The sequence below is a fragment of the Molossus molossus genome, unplaced genomic scaffold (assembly GCF_014108415.1).
Source record: "Molossus molossus isolate mMolMol1 unplaced genomic scaffold, mMolMol1.p scaffold_m16_p_21, whole genome shotgun sequence".
NCBI classification, from domain to species: Eukaryota; Metazoa; Chordata; class Mammalia; order Chiroptera; family Molossidae; genus Molossus; species Molossus molossus.
Genome location: NW_023425357.1, coordinates 2,336,665 through 2,355,080, shown reverse-complemented (window position 1 = coordinate 2,355,080; position 18,416 = coordinate 2,336,665). Strand labels below are relative to the sequence as shown.

Sequence of the window (18,416 nt, the reverse complement as noted above, 5' to 3'; positions counted from 1 at the left end):
CCTCCACGCCGGCGCCTCGGAGACGAGCGCGACTTCCGCTTCCGGGCGGGCAGGCAGGCGGCGCGGGGCTGCCGGGGAGGGGAGGGAGGGGTGGGGGCGGCACTTCCGGTCAGGCCCTCGGGTCTCCCCAGAGCGGCGGCGCCTCCTCCGCCTCCTCGGCCTCCTCCCGGCGGAGACCCCCGGCGCCGGTGAGTGACGGGGCGCGTGGCCTGGAGGCGCGGGGGCAACGGGGGCGGGGGGTCCCGCCCAGGCCCGCTCTGGTCCTCAGAACGTCCCCATCAGTGCTCCTTGCGCCGGGCCCACGCCAGGGGCCCCCATCACTGCGCCCCCATAACAGCACCCAGATACCTGTCCCATTAACGCCCCCACGTAGGACGGCGGCCAGAACGCCCTCTTTCATGGCGCTCCCCTAAACTGCTGCTTTCTCATAGGATCTCTTCTACGTAGCCCCCCGTCATTGCTTCCTCCAGGACAGCCCCCCCAAATGCTACCAGCGTTGCCCTCCCCCACACAGACCAGCTACCCCTGAACCCTGCTTTAGTGGCTCCTGTAGGTTGCCACCAAAGAATGTTGCATTGGTGCTTTATAACGGAATGCCCCCCATTATCTCTGTTCACACAGCCCCCCCAAACTCCTAACCACTTCCCCTCAACAACCCCCTTTATTAGTGTATAAATACCTTCTCTTCTGGTTAGCAGCCAAGAATGCCTTTTTTTTTCCCTTCTGCACCACCCTCCTCCCCAGTAATTCCTCTTGAAAATACCCCTTTCAACACCCCCAGACCCTCTCCGCGTAGAACAGCTCCCTCTAGAGGTGTGTTCTCACACCCACATCCTCTCCCTCTTCTGGTAGGAATAGCTGCCTGTGTAGCCCGGGCTCCCAACTCATCTGTCTCCAGGTCAGGTCCTGTGGTTGGTTCCTGTCCCAGAGGGCAGCACCCGTCCATGAAGCCTCGTCCTAACCTGCCCCTTCTCACCCAGCTCTAACTCCATCCTGGATTCCCTGGAGAAGACCCCCCCAACCTCACTGGGGTGGGAGCTCTTTCTCCCCTGGTATTGATTCACTCGATCTTCATTGATCTAGGTCCGGGGCATACAGCTGTGAAGGAGAGAGGTGCACACAGTCTTTTTTGTGGGTTTTACTGTCTAGTTGAGGAGATATATAAAAAACATGTAAACAGCCCTGGCCAGTTTGGCTCAGCGGTTAGAGCGTCGGCCTGTGGTCCGGAGAGACCCGGGTTCGGTTCCCGCTAAGGGCACGTACTTCGGTTGCAGTTTGTCCCCGGCCCTGGTTGGTCGTGCGGGTGGCAGCCACTCGATGTGTCCCTTCAGGTCGATGTTTCTCACTCTCTCTCCCTTCCTCTGTCTCCCTCCCACTCTGTCTGTGCAAAAAATGGAAAAGTGTCCTCAGGTGAGGATTAAAAAAAAACAAACAAAAAAAAAACATGTAAACAAATATGATCAATTGTGTTTTCTGAGAGCCTGGTAGCTACTTCAGAGGTACATCTTGAATTAACAGAGCTCACTTAGCCATGAAAATATCTGGGTGGGCTGTCGCAGGCAGAGGGAAGAGCAGTGCAAAGGTCCTGAGGTGGGCATGATCATCGTGAATGGAGGAGCGGCCGGGGAAGCCCATGAGATGGGAATGAGGGGAGGGAATGTGTGATCAGAGAGGGCTGTGGAGATGATGGGATTGTAATCAGTGAACTGGCCTTTGTCTGCCCTACCAAGCCCAGAATGTATTTCATTCATTTGTTCAACAGCTTTCAATGAGCACCTACTACACACTGGACATGCAACAGAGGACAGAATAGACAGAACCCTTTGCCCTCATGGAGTGCATGTGCTAGTTCATGGGGTAGACAGTTGAAAAAGAAAATACATGTGCGTGAAGAAAATACAGCAGGATAAGGGTATAGTGTTACAGGGACTGCAGTGTTGGAGGGTGGCAGGAAATTCTTTCAAGAATTTCCTGTCGACATCTTGTCCTTCCAGAAAGTCATATACCAAAAAGTTACCCCCTCCTCCAGGACAAATGTAGCCCACCCTAGGGGCAGCTCTTAGCTCCCTTCCCCCAAGAATGAAATGGTTAAAGAGATGAACCCTGGCCCAACTGGTGTGGCTCAGTGGTTGAGTGTCAACCCATGCACCAAGAGGTCGCCGGTTCAACTCCCGGTCAGGGCACATGCCCAGGTTGTGGGCCAAATTCCCAGTGAGGTGCATGCAGGAGGCGGCCAATTGATGTTCTCTCTCATCGATGTTTTTACCTCCCTCTCCTTCTCCCTTCCTCTCTCTAAAATTAATAAAGGAAGAAAATTTAAAAAAAAAAAAAAAAAGGGTGAACCCTGGATGCCACTGGTGTTCATATTGTTGAGCTAACCACTCCCTCTTTTTCTAGCCTCATTCTCATGTATTTAACAAGTATGTTTGGAGACAGGTACTGTGCTGGGTCCTGGGGATAGATCAGTGATTAGAACAAATGAAATAAAGATCCTTGCATGCATGGAGCCCACCTTCTAGAGGGGGAGACCACCACCACCAAGACAAACAAACAGAATATATGGTTTATGGTTTATTAGGTGATGCTGATTGGAAAGGGGAGAAATGAAGTGGTTTGGGGAGAGCAGGAGTGTTTGTCTGGGTGACAGATTATGGGGCTCATGGGGAGTCTCACTGAGAAGATGACATTTGAGCAAAGACTTGAGGGAGGTTAGAGGGTGAGTCAGAGCATTCAGGGTCAGAAGCAACAGCAATTGCAAAGGCCTGGGGCAGGAGAGTAGCTGGCACATTGGCGGAGCAGCCAGGAGGCCTAGGGGTGGGGGTGGGATGCTATTTAGGTCATCAAAAGGACTTTGAGTGAGATGGGGTCACTGCCAGGTTTGAGCAGAGGAGGGGTATAGTTTGGCCTTAGTCCTCCTGCCTGTGAATTATCGTGTGAGTCTGTTAGGAAGTTTGATTGAGACAAACCACATAAGGAACCTAGTGTAATGCTTGTTAGTATTCAATAAATCCCGGTGGCTATTCCTGGGGATTGGTGGTAGGGAAGTGGATGAGACAAAGTATATTTGCAGTGTAAGGTAGAGTGGAGACCTTCCTTTATTTTGGAGAAATTGAAAGGCAGCATGTAGGGGGTAAGATCACACACTGTGGAGCCCCACTACCTGCCTTTAATCCCTGGCCCTGCTGCCTGTTAGTAGTGTGACTTCAGATTAATCTACTTCTCTGGCCCTCAGTCTCTTTCTCTGTGAAACAGTTAATAATTGTAACCATCTTGTAGGATTATTGGGAAGATTCATTGAGTGGACACCGTAAAGGATTTAGACTTGTACTTGGTACATAGAAAGTACTCATTCAGTGTTACAAGGTACTAGATGTTACCATTGTTACTAACAAGCTAGAATTTTATCACAAGGCAGCTTGTTATAGGGGAACGGCCCACAGGTCCTGGCCTCAGAGACTTGGAGTCCCGTACCTGCTTTCCTCTTTGCTGGCTCTATGATCTTGGGGAAACAAACCCCCTTTCCTTAGCTTCCCCACTTTTAAAATGGGACCAATAATGGCACAGGACTATTGTGATGTATCAAGGCAATGGTTCCTATCAATCTGGTCAGACAATAAACATTAGCTGTTAGGAGTGTGGCTGTGGTTGCTGTGGGATTCCTGCCCCTTGAGACCATTTCCCGATCATGCCTTTTCAGGAAACCCTCCCATGATACATCTCTCTTTAGAAAGACACCAATGTAAGTCTTGGGTGCCCTGACAGCAGAAATGTCTCTTACTTCCTGGTGGAATAATCATGAGCTTGATCAGTCCTGTCCCCAGGAACACCACCTGCTCCTCTCTGACTCACAGCCCTTTAGCATCTTCCCACCTGCCCTCATAACATCACCATCCCGATTCCTTCTCCTAGGGATCCACTTCAGTGTCAGCTGAGATGCTGCTAAATGTCCCTCTCCCTTCATCAGGGAGTTCTGGTCACCTTAGTCTCATCCTTTCACTCATTCTTCAAATATTTGTCAATATAGGCATTTACAGCTATAAATTTACCTTTGAGCACAGCTTTAGCTACATCCTCAAATATGTTATGTTTCCATTTCCATGCATCTAACTTCACTGGTGATTTCTTCGTGGACCCACTAGTGATTTAGGAGGGTGCTGTTTCATTCCCACATATTTTCAGATGTTGATGGAGTACCCACACTGTGCCAGGCACTGTGTTAGCACACTGCGGGGGCACAGTAGCAAACGAGGCAGGCAGTTCTTGCTGTTAAATGCAAGGGCCAGACAGGAAACACTTAGCAAATGAAATAGACACAGTAGCCCTGGCCAGTTTGGCTCAGTGATTAGAGCATTGGCCTGCCGACTGAAGAGTCACAAGTTCGATTCCTGGTCAAGGGCAATTAAAAAAAAAAAAGAAATAGACTCAGTAAATCAGTGGTGGTGACCATGATGAAAACAGCAGCAGGACGAGGGGATAGCAGGTGATGAGGTAAGGGGCTGTCACATCTCTTGGAGGTGACATCAGAGCAGAGACCTGAAGGAGGCAGGAGAGAACCTTGAGATATGGGGAAGAACATTCCAGGCAGAGGGCATGATCTCACCACATCACTGTTCTGTCTGCTAAAGATGATGACCACCTCCCTCTCCCACTGGGCCCCTTGCAATCCAGGGAGCATCCCCAAATAAGGGCTTTACCCCCACAGTTCCACCCCTTACTTTCTTCACCTCAGGAAACGCCCTTTGGGGACTTACTAAGTGACCTTAGACAAGTCATTTGACCTCTCTCTACCTTGTCTTCTCATCTGTCAAGTGGGGATAACCATAGCCCCTGTGTCGTAGTCTTGTCGAGTTGTGGTGGTGATTCAGTGAGTTAACATGCATAATGTGCTCAGAACAGTGGGTGGCCTGTACAGTGTGCCCAGTCAAGGGTAGCAGTTAGTAATGTGCCCTCCGGTGGAGGTGAGCCGGAGCAATGGCTTATTCCCCAAGATACCTTCCGTCCTGCCCCTCCTCCTTGCACCCCTCTACCACCTGCTTCCTCCATGCCCACCTGCCACTCCAGCCCTGTCTCCCCACCGAAGTTCCACCCCAGGCTCTGCTCCCACACCAGCCACACCTTTGCTCCTTCCGGAGATGACATGAACCAGAGGGTGTGAAGGACATAGGATGTTGGGTCTCCTCCAAGGACACCCAGCGCTGGTGGCTAAAAATATCACCCCTGGGAGGGTTGGGGGGTGGAGGAGACACTCACCTTTCACCTGAGGGGGAGGGAGCCAGCCTGATGGATGGGAGCTGACATGCCCTGGCCTTGGTGGGCACCACCGACTCCTTCCACAGGCTAGGTGTAAAGCCAGGCCCTCAGGCACAGGGACAGTGGCTGAGAAGCTCACCAGACCTTGGGGGCTTTCTTATTGGCTCCCTCAGACTCAGCAAGGCGTTTGCAGAGGCCCTGGTGTGGGTCCAAGGCTCCGGAATCAATCGCAGGAGCCGAGGTGGGGGCAGAGGGGAGCTGCCCAGACATGGACAGCTGCAGTCTGGAATGAACAGGCTCGTAAAGGAGATGCCCAGACAATGACCACTATCCAGGAGGGGGCAGGACAAGGCTCTCTGAGCTGCTGTCATCAGGCTCTGCCCAGGCGAGTGACATCACTGAAAGTACAAAGAGCTCTAGGGACCCAGTGAACTCTGCCAATCAGTGCCTTTCCTCATGTGCTGTGTCAGCCCCTTAAACTCCCTGCAGTCTAGGGGTGCCCACCCCTTCAGAAGTGGAGAGAGTGTGGTAAGGAGATGGGACCTGAATCCAGGTGTGCCCAGGCCCAGGGCCACATGTTCCTGCTGCGTCTGGCTGCCTTCCCTCTGCTGTAACCTGTGTGTCCCAGGCCAGCAGATTCTCCTTCCCACCCTCCCAACCCTATCTTCATTCCAGTGCCCTCAGGTTATGCTGTCTGTTCCTCCAGTAGTGACAGCGCCGACAGTATAATACCCTCCAGTTATCGAGTGCTCACACAGGTGCCAGGAACCCTCACTGGGAGGGGCTCGTGGTTATTTTAGCTCCTTGGATCCTCCTGGCAGCCCTGTGAAGTAGGGGTGTGCTCCGTGGATGAGGAAATCCAGGCACAGAAAGGTTCAGGAACTTGCCGGTGGTCACACAGCTGGACTGCAGTTCTGGCTCTGGAGGCCACCTTCTTAATCACTCTGACAGGAACAGTTCTTATGATTGCACAGAACCTGAGGGGCCTGAGGAGAATTAGGGTCTGGGACAGAGAGAAAGGAGGGGCCTGTAGGCAGTACTGGGGATACAGCGTCTGGGGGACAGAGATGTGTGAGGACCTGGAGAAGACGGCGGGGTGGATGTCAGTCCCCAGCAGACACAGCCCCTTGGGGGGGGGGGCATGCGCCCCTCCTGCTTGCTCAGCTGCATCCTTTTCTCTGCAAGGTCTCACATCCCAGCCGGCTGAGATGGAGGCTAACGCGGCAGGCAGCAGCACCGGGGGCGGCGGCATCGGTGGCGGCATTGGGGGCGAGGACGGGGTGCACTTCCAGAGCTATCCCTTCGACTTCCTGGAGTTCCTCAACCACCAGCGCTTCGAGCCCATGGAGCTGTATGGGGAGCATGCCAAAGCGGTGGCGGCCCTGCCCTGCACCCCCGGGCCCCCTCCGCAGCCTCCTCCGCAGCCCCCGCCGCCCCAGTACGACTACCCACCCCAGGCCACCTTCAAGCCCAAGGCCGAGACGCCTTCATCCTCATCGTCCTCCTCCTCTTCGTCCTCTTCGTCCTCGTCGTCGTCCTCCCAAGCCAAGAAGCCTGACCCGCCCTTGCCTCCCGCCTTCGGGGCACCCCCGCCGCCCCTTTTTGATGCTGCCTTCCCCGCCCCCCAGTGGGGCATCGTGGACCTCTCAGGACACCAACACCTGTTTGGGAACCTGAAACGTGGAGGGCCCGCATCCGGACCCGGGGTGACGCCAGGGCTGGCCACTGCAGCTGGGACACCTGGGCCGCTCCCTGCCCCTTCGCAGACCCCGCCGGGCCCCGTTGCAGGGGCGGCCTGCGACCCCACCAAGGACGACAAGGGCTACTTCCGGAGGCTGAAGTACCTGATGGAGCGGCGCTTCCCGTGCGGTGTGTGCCAGAAGTCCTTCAAGCAGTCCTCGCACCTGGTCCAGCACATGCTGGTGCACTCCGGGGAGAGGCCTTATGAGTGTGGCGTCTGTGGCCGTACCTACAACCACGTCTCCAGCCTCATCCGCCACCGCCGCTGCCACAAGGACGCTCAGCCCGCCGCCGGGGTCCCACCGCAACCAGGTGCGACCCTTCCACCATTGGGCCTGCCTGCTCCCCCTGCCGCTGCAGGCGCCCCCACGCCAGTCCCTGCGGGCCCTCCGTCCACAGTCACCGCCCCCGCCGCCTCTGTGGAAGGAAACGCAGCCCCAGGCGCAGCGGCAAGTGTAGGGGCGCCCCCTCCGGCTGCGGGTAGCGGTGAGGGCCCCTTCGCCTGTCCGCTCTGCTGGAAGGTCTTCAAGAAGCCCAGCCATCTGCACCAGCATCAGATAATCCACACAGGAGAGAAGCCCTTCTCGTGCTCCGTGTGCAGCAAGAGCTTCAACCGCAGGGAGAGCCTTAAGCGCCATGTGAAGACCCACTCGGCCGACCTGCTGCGCCTGCCCTGCGGCGTCTGTGGCAAGGCCTTTCGCGACGCTGCCTACCTACTCAAGCACCAGGCGGCGCACGCGGGCGCTGCGGGACCCCGGCCCGTGTACCCCTGCGACCTGTGTGGCAAGTCCTACTCGGCACCGCAGAGCCTGCTCCGCCACAAGGCGGCACACGCACCGCCCGCCACCCCTGATGCGCCCAAGGATGCAGCGGCTGCCGTTTCGCAGCCCGCGCCCACCTTTCCCCCGGGCCCCTACCTGCTGCCACCCGACACCCCTGCCACCGACAGTGAGAAGGCGGCGGCGGCTGCAGCAGCCGTGGTTTACGGGGCCATGCCCGTGCCGCTTCTAGGTGCGCACCCTCTGCTGCTCGGGGCAGGGACCAGCGGGGCAGGTGGTACAGGCGCCAGCGGCCCTGGAAAGACTTTCTGCTGCGGAATCTGTGGGCGTGGCTTCGGGCGCCGCGAGACCCTGAAGCGCCACGAGCGTATCCACACGGGCGAGAAGCCACACCAGTGTCCCGTGTGTGGAAAGCGCTTCCGCGAATCCTTCCACCTGAGCAAGCACCACGTGGTACACACCCGCGAGCGCCCCTACAAGTGTGAGCTCTGTGGCAAGGTCTTCGGCTACCCGCAAAGTCTGACGCGCCACCGCCAAGTGCACCGGCTGCAGCTGCCCTGTGCCCTGGCCGGGGCCGCGGGCCTCCCCACCACCCAGGGCGCGCCCGGGGCCTGCGGCCCAGGCTCCTCGGCCACGGCCACGGGGGCCGCCGAGGGCCTGAGCTATGCCTGCTCGGACTGCGGTGAGCACTTCCCAGATCTCTTCCATGTCATGAGCCACAAAGAGGCCCACATGACGGAGAAGCCCTACGGTTGTGATGCCTGTGGCAAGACCTTCGGCTTCATTGAGAACCTCATGTGGCACAAGCTGGTGCACCAGGCCGCCCCCGAGCGCCTGCTCCCGCCCACAACCAGTGGCCAGCAGCCCGCGGATGGCTCTGGTGGCGCCGAGGCAGCCAACGTGCTGGACAACGGGCTGGCAGGGGAAGTGGGGGCGGCCGTGGCGGCGCTGGCAGGGGTGTCTGGGGGCGATGACGCCGGCAGCGCGGGGGGCACTGGGGGCAGTGGGGGCGCCAGCTCAGGCCCTGAACGCTTCAGCTGTGCCACTTGCGGCCAGAGCTTCAAGCACTTCCTGGGCCTGGTCACTCACAAGTACGTGCACCTGGTGCGGCGGACCCTGGGCTGCGGCCTTTGTGGCCAGAGCTTCGCTGGTGCCTATGACCTGCTCCTGCACCGGCGCAGCCACCGGCAGAAGCGGGGCTTCCGCTGCCCGGTGTGCGGCAAGCGCTTCTGGGAGGCAGCTCTGCTGATGCGCCACCAACGCTGCCACACGGAGCAGCGGCCCTACCGGTGTGGCGTGTGCGGCCGAGGCTTCCTGCGCTCCTGGTACTTGCGACAGCACCGCGTGGTGCACACGGGTGAGCGAGCCTTTAAGTGTGGCGTGTGCGCCAAGCGGTTTGCCCAGTCATCCAGCCTGGCAGAGCACCGGCGGCTACACGCCGTGGCCCGGCCCCAGCGCTGCGGGGCCTGCGGCAAGACCTTCCGCTACCGCTCCAACCTGCTGGAGCACCAGCGGCTGCACCTGGGTGAGCGCGCGTACCGATGCGAGCACTGCGGTAAGGGCTTCTTCTACCTGAGCTCTGTGCTGCGCCACCAACGTGCCCACGAGCCGCCGCGGCCTGAGCTCCGTTGCCCCGCCTGCCTCAAGGCCTTCAAGGATCCTGGCTACTTCCGCAAGCACCTGGCGGCCCACCAGGGCGGCCGGCCCTTCCGCTGCTCCTCCTGCGGGGAGGGTTTCGCCAACACCTACGGCCTCAAGAAACACCGCCTGGCGCACAAGGCGGAGGGCCTTGGGGGGCCTGGAGCAGGGGCCGGCACCTTGGCCGGGAAGGAGGCCTGACCAGGTGGGCTTCTCATTCGCCACTCCATTCAGATGACCCCTTCCAGACTCGCCCCTCCCCGGCCGCAGGTCAGACTGCCCGCTCCCCACTGTTTCCCCCTCCATCTTTCAGAAATTCAGACAGACTAGCCTCCTTCCAGGCCAGTTTGATGTACAAACTGAAGGCTGAATCACTCCCGACCAGGACCTCTCTGGCCCTCCTCTAATCCCATCTGACACTGAACTTGATCCTCCCTACAGCCCCGTTTTGTAACCCCATCAGCCCCCCTGCTCCAGCAGCATTCTGTCCCCCACAAGCCTCGGTGGAGGTGGGTATGAACTGCCCTTCCCCTTCCTTGGGTTCCAGCTGGACTGTGGGATATGAGCGGAATTGGGAGGGCACAAAGGGGCCTGGGTGCTCTTTTGGATTGTGGGGTGGGGGGCGGGGTGGCAGACGCGGCTTGTACAGAGCAGAGATAATAAACCTTATCACCAGGGTGATGGACTCCTTTCTTACCTCCTGGGGAGAGGGGATTAAGTGCTGGCAAATGCAAGGGTGAGAATGCTTTCTGTTTCCCTGGGATTTCTATTCCCCCCCATCCTCCACCTCATCTCCCTGGTATTTACTGAGTAATTGCTGCATCCAAGACAGGTGAATCTCTGCTGTCAGGAACTGACAACATGCCCAGACGCCTTTCCCTTCGAGGTGCCGTCAGCATTTGTTCACAACCAACGTTTCCTGAAGCCCCTTGTCTGCCAGGCCCTTTGCTGGGCCTGGGGAAACACGAACTAGACATGCTCCTTGCCCCCCAGTGAGATGGTTGGCCTCTGCCGCTCACTCACTGCCTGTCCCTCCTGGTAATTTGGAGGCATTCCAAAAGCCCTTTCACAGTCCTCATTTGGATTCTCAAGACAGTGAGATATGCAAGTGCATTTTATCCCATTTGTCAAGAGGAGGCTGAGGTCCTGGAGACGAAAGGCTCCAAGGACACCTGGCAGGCCCAGGCCACAGCTGGGACTGCAGTGGCACATGCCTCAGTGTGAAATGAAGACAAAGCCAGCTCGGGGCGCTGCCTGCCTGGGCGAGTCCAGTTTGACCCACACACACAAAGGCGGCCACCCAGTGTGGCCACCATGCTCTAATGCTGAGGACCCAGCGTGCCAGTGTCCCAGGGCTCACCAGTCACATGGGTGTGGAGCGGCACACTGCAAAAGATGGGCTGAGGGAGCACAGAGGAGTCACCTTCTCAGACTGGGGGCCAAACCAGCTTCCTGGAGGAAGTGATTCCTGAGCAAAGACATAGAGCCAGGTAAGATGGGCAAAGGATTCCAGGTGGAGGGTTCAGTGTGGCCAAACCAGGCTATTTGGGTGTTTCGATTAGAATGGATGGAAGGGTCGGGGTGTGGGAAGCTGGATCCTGAAGGTCTTTGAATTCCAAATGGTGGAGGCCGGTGGACCCTGGAAGCTGGCTGCTGCCAGGCTGGATCCAAGCCCCTGATACATTTTGATTAGCCCATGCATTTAAAAAACAACACAACTTGGACTTAGTTGCCAACATTTGAACGTCAAACCATTTTACATAATACGAGCTTTTGCAACTTCTGAACGAATTAGACACTATCACATTAACCCAGCCTGCACCCTTCCGAGCTCAGTAGCCATTCAGATGGGCACACATTCTCCAATCTATCACCAGCCCCTACCATGCCCCCAATCCCAACTCAGAGCCCATGTCAGTCTCCACGTTTCACCTCGAATGTGCTGTATTGCCCCTTGAACCCACCACCTTCCTCGTTTAATTTACACTGCCACCTGGCTCCTCAGGCAGGCACATGGGCCATCCCTAATCAAAGCTTGTGGGTTGGTGATGAGGCGGGACCCGTGGCTTTGAAGGATGAGTGTGGCTGTGGGATGGAGAAGGAAGGCAGCGCCCGGAGGCTGGGCTGCTGTATGGTTATCCTGATGCGAGGCCCTGCTGGCTTGGTCTACAAGAGTAGTGATGGTGAAAAGGAGCGTTCGGGTGCCCAAGAGATTTCACTGGCTCAGTAGCAGGAAATTGATGGGGATTAGATAAATGGATGAGGGGTGATGACTTAAGGGACCTGCCCAGGTTTTGAATCAGGTTTCAGGAGACAGGGAACATGGGCATTTCTCCCAAGATCAGACTTTTTTTTTTTTTTTAAATTCATGGGTATCTTTTTTTTTTAATCCTCACCCGAGGACATTGTTTCATTTTTTGTTCAGATAGAGTGGGGGTGGGGGGGAGAGAAACATCGACGTGAAAGGGACACATCGAGTGGTTGCCACCCCCATGACCCAACCAGGGCCAGGGACAAACTGCAATTGAGGTACGTGCCCTTAGTGGGAACTGAACCCAGGTCTCTCAGAACCGCAGGCCAATGCTTTAACCACTGGACAAAACCAGTCAGGGCTACATGGGCATTTCTTTGGGGGAAACACAAAGAGGTTTCACGTTATGACTTGTTTTAGGGATATCTCAAGGGAGTGTTGGGTGAGCAAATCTGAGATCTTCCTTTGTACGCATACTGATCACAGGAGTTCCTTCATCTTGCCAACCATGCCTGGCCCCCCACTCCCATAGCTGAACCACTTCCGTCTCTGAAGAGCCAGTTGCTGTCCAACCCCATTCTAAAGAGATTTGGAGAAAGGTACACTGCAATTCACTGTTGGTGGCAATACCAGAGTGTGGCCCCCAGCAGAGACAACCCAAACACAAGGCCGACATAGAACAAGCCTTCAGGAAAGCCCTTTAATAGGAATAGAGCTGGAGGCTTCCCACCCAGCTCCCAAGTCCTCCCCCCACCCCACTCTCATTGCACACCCCACCACACACTGGCCATCCACCGGCCCTTCCCTTGGGGTAGCTTGGGGCCAGGCAGTAAGCGGCTTGCTTCAAACTGGGAGTGGATATTAGAGAAACCTGAGGTTACTTTGTAGACCCGGGTGGAGGCTGGGGTCTCTGAGACTAAAGCTTTGGGAGTGGGACGGTAGGTAGCTGCTGTCTGGATTTTCAGTTGCCTTGGAAGAGGATTCTGGTTGGTTAAGAAGGGACGACCATGGGAAGGAACATGGGTAGCAGCTCTTGGAGTCGAGATCCCTACGATGGGTCAGGTTTACATTCTTGAGGCTCAAGTGCTCTAGGCTATGACTTGGGGACGCTCTGGCTTGAGGTGATGGGATTCCAGAGTCTCTTTATGGAGGACCCAGTGGGTGACTTCTGCCTGAGGGTGGGTGGGTAGACCTCCCATGTTCAGTGCAACCCAGTGAGGTAGCAAAATATTTCATCCTGGTCCACCCTAGGTCCCAAGACAGTTCAGGGTTCAGCAGATGAAGGGCTGGCCAGGGGCACTATGGTAGACCCTAGATCTGCCATTCCACTCAGCCCGGGCTCCACCTGTGTATGGTGCAGGCTCTGTTGTGACATGCTGTCTTGCACAAGGACAAGGACGACTCAATGAGCAGGCAGACGGGGCAACGACATCCAGCCTGCCTTCCTTGCATATAGCTAGCTGGACAGCCACTGGGCTGCGTCTGTGCCGTTCTGTGTCTGAGTGGTGGGTGGGTGAAAGCCCTGAATGTGGCTGTTCCTCTGCTCTCCCACACTAGCTGCTCATGGCGTGTGTCACCTCTCCCCCCCTCATCCGCCACTCGCCTCCTGTCCCACCCAACCCCTCCTCTGCAATGTGCTGCCTACCTCCCGTGTTGACCAGCCTACTTATTGGTCCACCTCCACCTTCATGGTCGCTGTCTGCCCACGCCCCTCTTCTAAAGTGTTTCCCGCCCCACGCCCACCCCCTGGCCCCTCCATCCCCGCCGCCAGCTGGCTCCTGGAGTCTCTGAGTCCCGGCCCGGGGCCGTGGAAGTGTGTGCGCTGGTGCTTGCGGAAGTTGGAGGAGTTGTTGAAAGTGCGATCGCAGAGCGCACAGCGGAAGGGGCGCTCGCCGGTGTGGATGCGGGCGTGGCCGCTCAGCACCGAGGACTGCGTGAAGCCCTTGCCGCAGACGCCACAGTGGTAGGGCCGCTCGCCCGTGTGCACTCGCTCGTGGTCGCGCATGTCCGAGGAGCGGCGGAACGGCTTGGCGCAGAACCTGCAGGCGAAGGGCTTTCCCACGGCTGCGCCCGCTGCCGCCGCCGCCATCACCACCTCCGACCGCTCCGGGGGCACCCCTGGCCCCTGGCCCCGAGCCGCCGCTGCTGCCACCTCTGGGGGCCTCTGAGAGGTACCTGGCTCCACCCCGTGCCGGTGCTGGTGTCGAAGCAGGGGCGCCAGAGCCTTGAAGGCCCGGGGGCACAGCGGGCAGCGGTAAGGGCGCTCTCCCGTGTGCAGGCTGTAGTGGGCGCGGAGGCTGGCGGGGCCCGGACAGCTGTGGCCACACACATGACACCGGCTTGGATCCGCACCCTGCCCGCCGCCCTCGGCCCCCGCCAGGTGGCCATGTTCATGGAACAGCAACTCGGAGACCAGCCGGAAGGCAGCTGGGCACAAGGCACAGTGAAGAGAACCTGGCTCCGGGGGCTCTGGTACCAGAGTGGTGTCTGTCACTTTCACCACCTGGATCTCAATGACGTCAGTTGGGGGTGTGGTGGGGCTGCTGTCATCAGGCACCAGGACCTGGGGAGGTGGGGGAAGAAAAGAGGAGGCTGTGGACCCTGCCTCAAGGCCTCCCCAACACGGTCCCACTTGTTGCAAACGTCCATCTCCTTTGTAGGATACTGGGCCCCCTCAATTCTAGGTCCTGCTCTTTCCGCATCAAGACTTCCCCTCTGGTCCAGCATACATCACGACCCAGCCATGACTCCTCCTCCACTCCTATTAAAAGCCAGTCATTTCTTGCCTTGACGACTGAAAAAGCCTCCTGAAAGGAACCTCTGTTCTTAGCCTGCTCCCTATCACCCGCCTCGCCAAAGCCGCCCGAATGACCTTTTGAAAATGGAAATCAGATCAAGTCCTTTCCCCACGCAACACGCTCCCGTGGCTCAAAGTGCGCTTAAAAATCCCAAACCGTCCTAGTAATATCCATCGCGACCTGGCTCCTGCTTATCTCTCTGACCCCAGTGTAAATATAAGCCGGCACACAGCTGACTGCTCTCGTCTAAATTTAGCTCCCTCACCCCCACTCCAGCAGCCGGTCTTTATTTCCTTTCTAAAACACAACACAATAAATCTCCTTAAAGTCTCTCTCCCTACTAGACTGCAAAGCTTCCGGGGAGCACAGTACTTATCTGCCTTGTTCGCCTACCATCTACTGAACCCCCAAGTAAACAGAGCTCAGTATAAATGTTTGTTGAATGGATGTTCTCACTCTCCAGTCCCGAGTGGAGAAACCTGAGAGTGGTCCCAGAGTCACCTGGAGCAGTCATTTCTCCCCCCCAAATCCTCCCTTGGGCATTTGGAGACGCACCGCTCAGACCCTTCCAGAATCACCCCCCCAACCCAATATGGGTGCTCCCAAAACCCCCAACCCTTGTCTTTCAAGATCACCTTCCCAACCTTTCACCCAAGTTCACCAGCCCCAGATTCTCTCGGAGGCACCGCCCCTCTAAAGGTTCCGCCCCCTAATTAGACAAACTCAATTCTTGAACTGGTCGGAGGCCCAGATGTTCTCCACCGCCCCTCCTCAGGCCCCGCCCCTAGGCCCCACCCCTCAACCACCATAGGCTCATTTGTAGGCCACGCCCACCACGCAACACGATAAACCCCGCCCCCAGGCCACAGCTCTAAATATCTCCCCCGCCCGGCTCTCATAGGCCCCACCCCGTCCCCGCCACCTGCCCTGTGGCCTCCTCCCACCTGGGGCCCCCCACCCAGGTCCCTCCCTCGCTCGCACCAGGTCCGGCGGCTCCGGGGAGCGCGGCTCCCGGGCCGCTGAGCTCGGACTCCGGGGCTCCGGGCGCTCGGCGGCCATCTTGTGCCCAGACCCCGCCCCCGTGGCCCTTGGTCTCTCTGGAAGGGGGCGGGGCTTGAGGTGACGTCATAGCCGCGGCGCAGGCGCATCGGGAGGTGGGCGGGGCTTCCAGGTAGCTGGAGCAGCCCCACCCAGGGGAGAAAGATGCCTTTCCTTCCAAATTACCTGTCACCTGCCCCCCACAAGGAGACAACCTGCGGGGGGCGCTGGGGGTTGCGACCTAACTCGTATTTCTCTTTTTAACCCGCATTAATAGGCTCTGGCTGTCAATCGACCCCCTCCAGAATGTAGTAACCTTTGTTTCGTGTTCACACGGCATGTTATTGACGTCACCTGCTCTGTGTGGCTCGGGATCACGCGGTGAAGCAAAGTTTACCAACAGGAGGATTTTTATGTCCGTTTACAGAAAGATATTCTACAAACACAACGCTGGTGGTGCTGGGATGTAGCGCAAACCCGCAGGTTGGCGCATGTTCGGGAAAAGAAGCGTTTTCGGCAGCACTAAGGACAGGGCTGGGCGCTTGTTAGTCATCCACTTATTCCTTCCGTGGCCTGGCTGTGTGACCTTGGAGAAGTCACCACACTCCTCTGGACCACGTGTACATCTCGTGTGTAAAACTGTAGAGATGCTGTGAAAACCCAGTGGGAAAAGAGACTGGAAAGACCTTTGGAGCACCCCGAAATGGTTTTTGTGGAAGGGCAGCGTAGGACATGCCTAAAAATCACCATCATTCCTAAACCCCCTGTTTCTCCTCCTTCAGGGAACATGGTAAGATTACACTTTCCTTTGCAGTTAGACGTGGTCTTGTGTGTGGTTTTTTAAATTTGTTTGTCTTGCCAATGAACAATCAGTGAAAGTGGTGTGTGTCAACTTCAGCTTGCTGTCGCAGTGACAGCCAGCGGGGCAGTCACCATGTCCCCTTCCTGCCGTTCTAGGCTTGGGGACCTGCTGGTTGAAGTTAAGTTCCCAGAGTGTCTACAGTGAACACAACCTGGTGCTGATCCTCCTTGGAGATGTAGCATTTAAAATACACATTTGTTGTATCCAGCCCCTGAGTTTGGGGACTGTTTGCAGCATACCCTATTCTATCTTGACTAATACACAGAAGGAGTCTTTTATTTATATTTATCTTATTATTAACTATTTCTGTATATAAAAAGTATTCAAAATAATATAAACAACCCCCTGTGCTCACAAATAAACTTAAAATATACAGCATTACAGATGACATCTAAGCCCTCTGTGTATCCCCACCCATTCTCCTCCCTTCCTAACCTGAGGTTGAGCTTGCATCTTCTGTTTCTCTTTCCCATGAGTGTCTTTCTTATTTTGCTATATATATGAAATGATACTGCCTTGGCCACTGTCCCCAGTGCTTTCATGGGGCCCTCATTTCCAAAAGATATATTTAAAATCATATTTTATGTCTGTGTTGGTATAAAGACAAACCTAAACCAAGCTGGATTACATTCTTTTCTTATTTAAAAATTAAAATTTTTTTCAAGGGCTCCTAAAAGTGTCATTAGCCCTATATGTATCTGGTGTAGGCTTTGCAAATTTTTTTTGGGGGGGGGGCAGTTGATAATCCTTTTTTTCTAGGTTAGATGTGACGTTTTAAAAATTATTAACAGTATTACAGATATCCCCCATTTCAACCCCTCTTTGCCCCCTCCACTCAGCCCCATCCCACCCCAGTCCTTTACTTCAGTATTGTATGTTTCTATGCGCTATGCATATATGTTCTTTGGTTACTCTCTTCTCATTCCCCCATGCCCCTCCCCTCTGGAATCTGTCAGTGTTCCGTGTCTCTGGACCTGTTTTGTTTGTCAGTTTATTTTGTTCATTAGATTCTACATATAAGTGAGATTATATGATATTTGTCTTTCTCTGACTGACTTATTTTGCTTAGCATAATTATCTCCAGGCCCATCCATACTGTTTTGCAAAGGGCAAGATATCCTTTTTTTTTTTTTTTTTTTTTTTTTTACAGCCACATAGTATTTCACTGTGTACGTGTGCCACAGCCTTTCTAACTACTTATCTACTGATGGGCACTTGGGGTGTTTCCAGATCTTAGCTATGAACATAGGGGTGCATATATTCTTTGTGATTCCTGTTGAGCAGTTTGATAATCTTACCTGCTTTGAATTGCCCACACTCATTACCCAGGAAAGGACTTGTGCTAGTGAAGATCCTCAGAGGCTTAAGCTTCATTAACTTCATGGGCCTCAGTTAAATTTGAGACACTAAAGGACTTTTTCCTTAGAAATTTAGTCTCGACGTATACAATATTTTTTTAGTGGTGTTGAACGTGTCTATGCCCATCTCTGAATTTCAGTCTTCTAATTATGTCATCCCTGCCTGGTTCTCTCGGGCGCTCAGAGCTATGTCTATGCATACTTTGGTCTTTGTCGCCCCCAAGAGGCCTAGGAGAGTTCCTTGTTGCAGCATGCATCCAATAAAAATACGATTTGTCTCCTCTAAGGGGAAGAAAGGCAGGGACGACTTCGGTCTGCTTAGCTCCCCCTTTTAGCCCCAGAATATGGCATATAGGAGGCACTTAACAAGTATTTTTTGCGCAGAACCACTGAGATTCAGGTCGGCGGAACTAGAAGCTCTTGGAACCCTTCCTTTGAGACTGTGTTTCCGGCGAACGACTTTCACGTGAACACCTCCTGTCTTCTTGTGGTTTGGAGCCCGACGGCCCAAGAGGTCCGGTCCCACCGCCTACTGCGTCCGCGGGAACAGAGCCCGGGCGGCCGCTCCGCATCCCGCATGGACGGAAAGGGTCATTCCTGGAGCAGGGGTCGTGGAGCGTAAGGTGGAGGGTCCCCCAGAGAGTTTGGGGCGATGCTCCCGTGGGCATCCTGGGGACCAGAGCTGATTGACTCGGGATTAGG

The 18,416-nt window shown here is 55.7% G+C and overlaps 2 protein-coding genes across 2 annotated transcripts; one reads left to right on the top strand and one right to left on the bottom strand.

Annotated features, from left to right (window-relative positions):
* Positions 1–174: 174 nt before the first annotated feature.
* ZNF865 (zinc finger protein 865) lies at positions 175–10,013 on the top strand. Its single transcript, XM_036273839.1, has 2 exons — positions 175–188; positions 6,436–10,013. The coding sequence occupies exon 2, from the start codon at positions 6,459–6,461 to the stop codon at positions 9,606–9,608; it is 3,150 nt and encodes a 1,049-aa protein (XP_036129732.1). The 5' UTR covers positions 175–188; positions 6,436–6,458; the 3' UTR covers positions 9,609–10,013.
* Positions 10,014–13,324: 3,311 nt separating this feature from the next.
* On the bottom strand, positions 13,325–15,515 carry ZNF784 (zinc finger protein 784). Its single transcript, XM_036275522.1, has 2 exons — positions 15,438–15,515; positions 13,325–14,221 (listed from the first exon to the last, which is right to left on the bottom strand). Exons 1-2 carry the CDS (start codon positions 15,513–15,515, stop codon positions 13,325–13,327), a joined length of 975 nt encoding a protein of 324 aa, XP_036131415.1.
* Between the last annotated feature and the right edge of the window lie 2,901 nt (positions 15,516–18,416).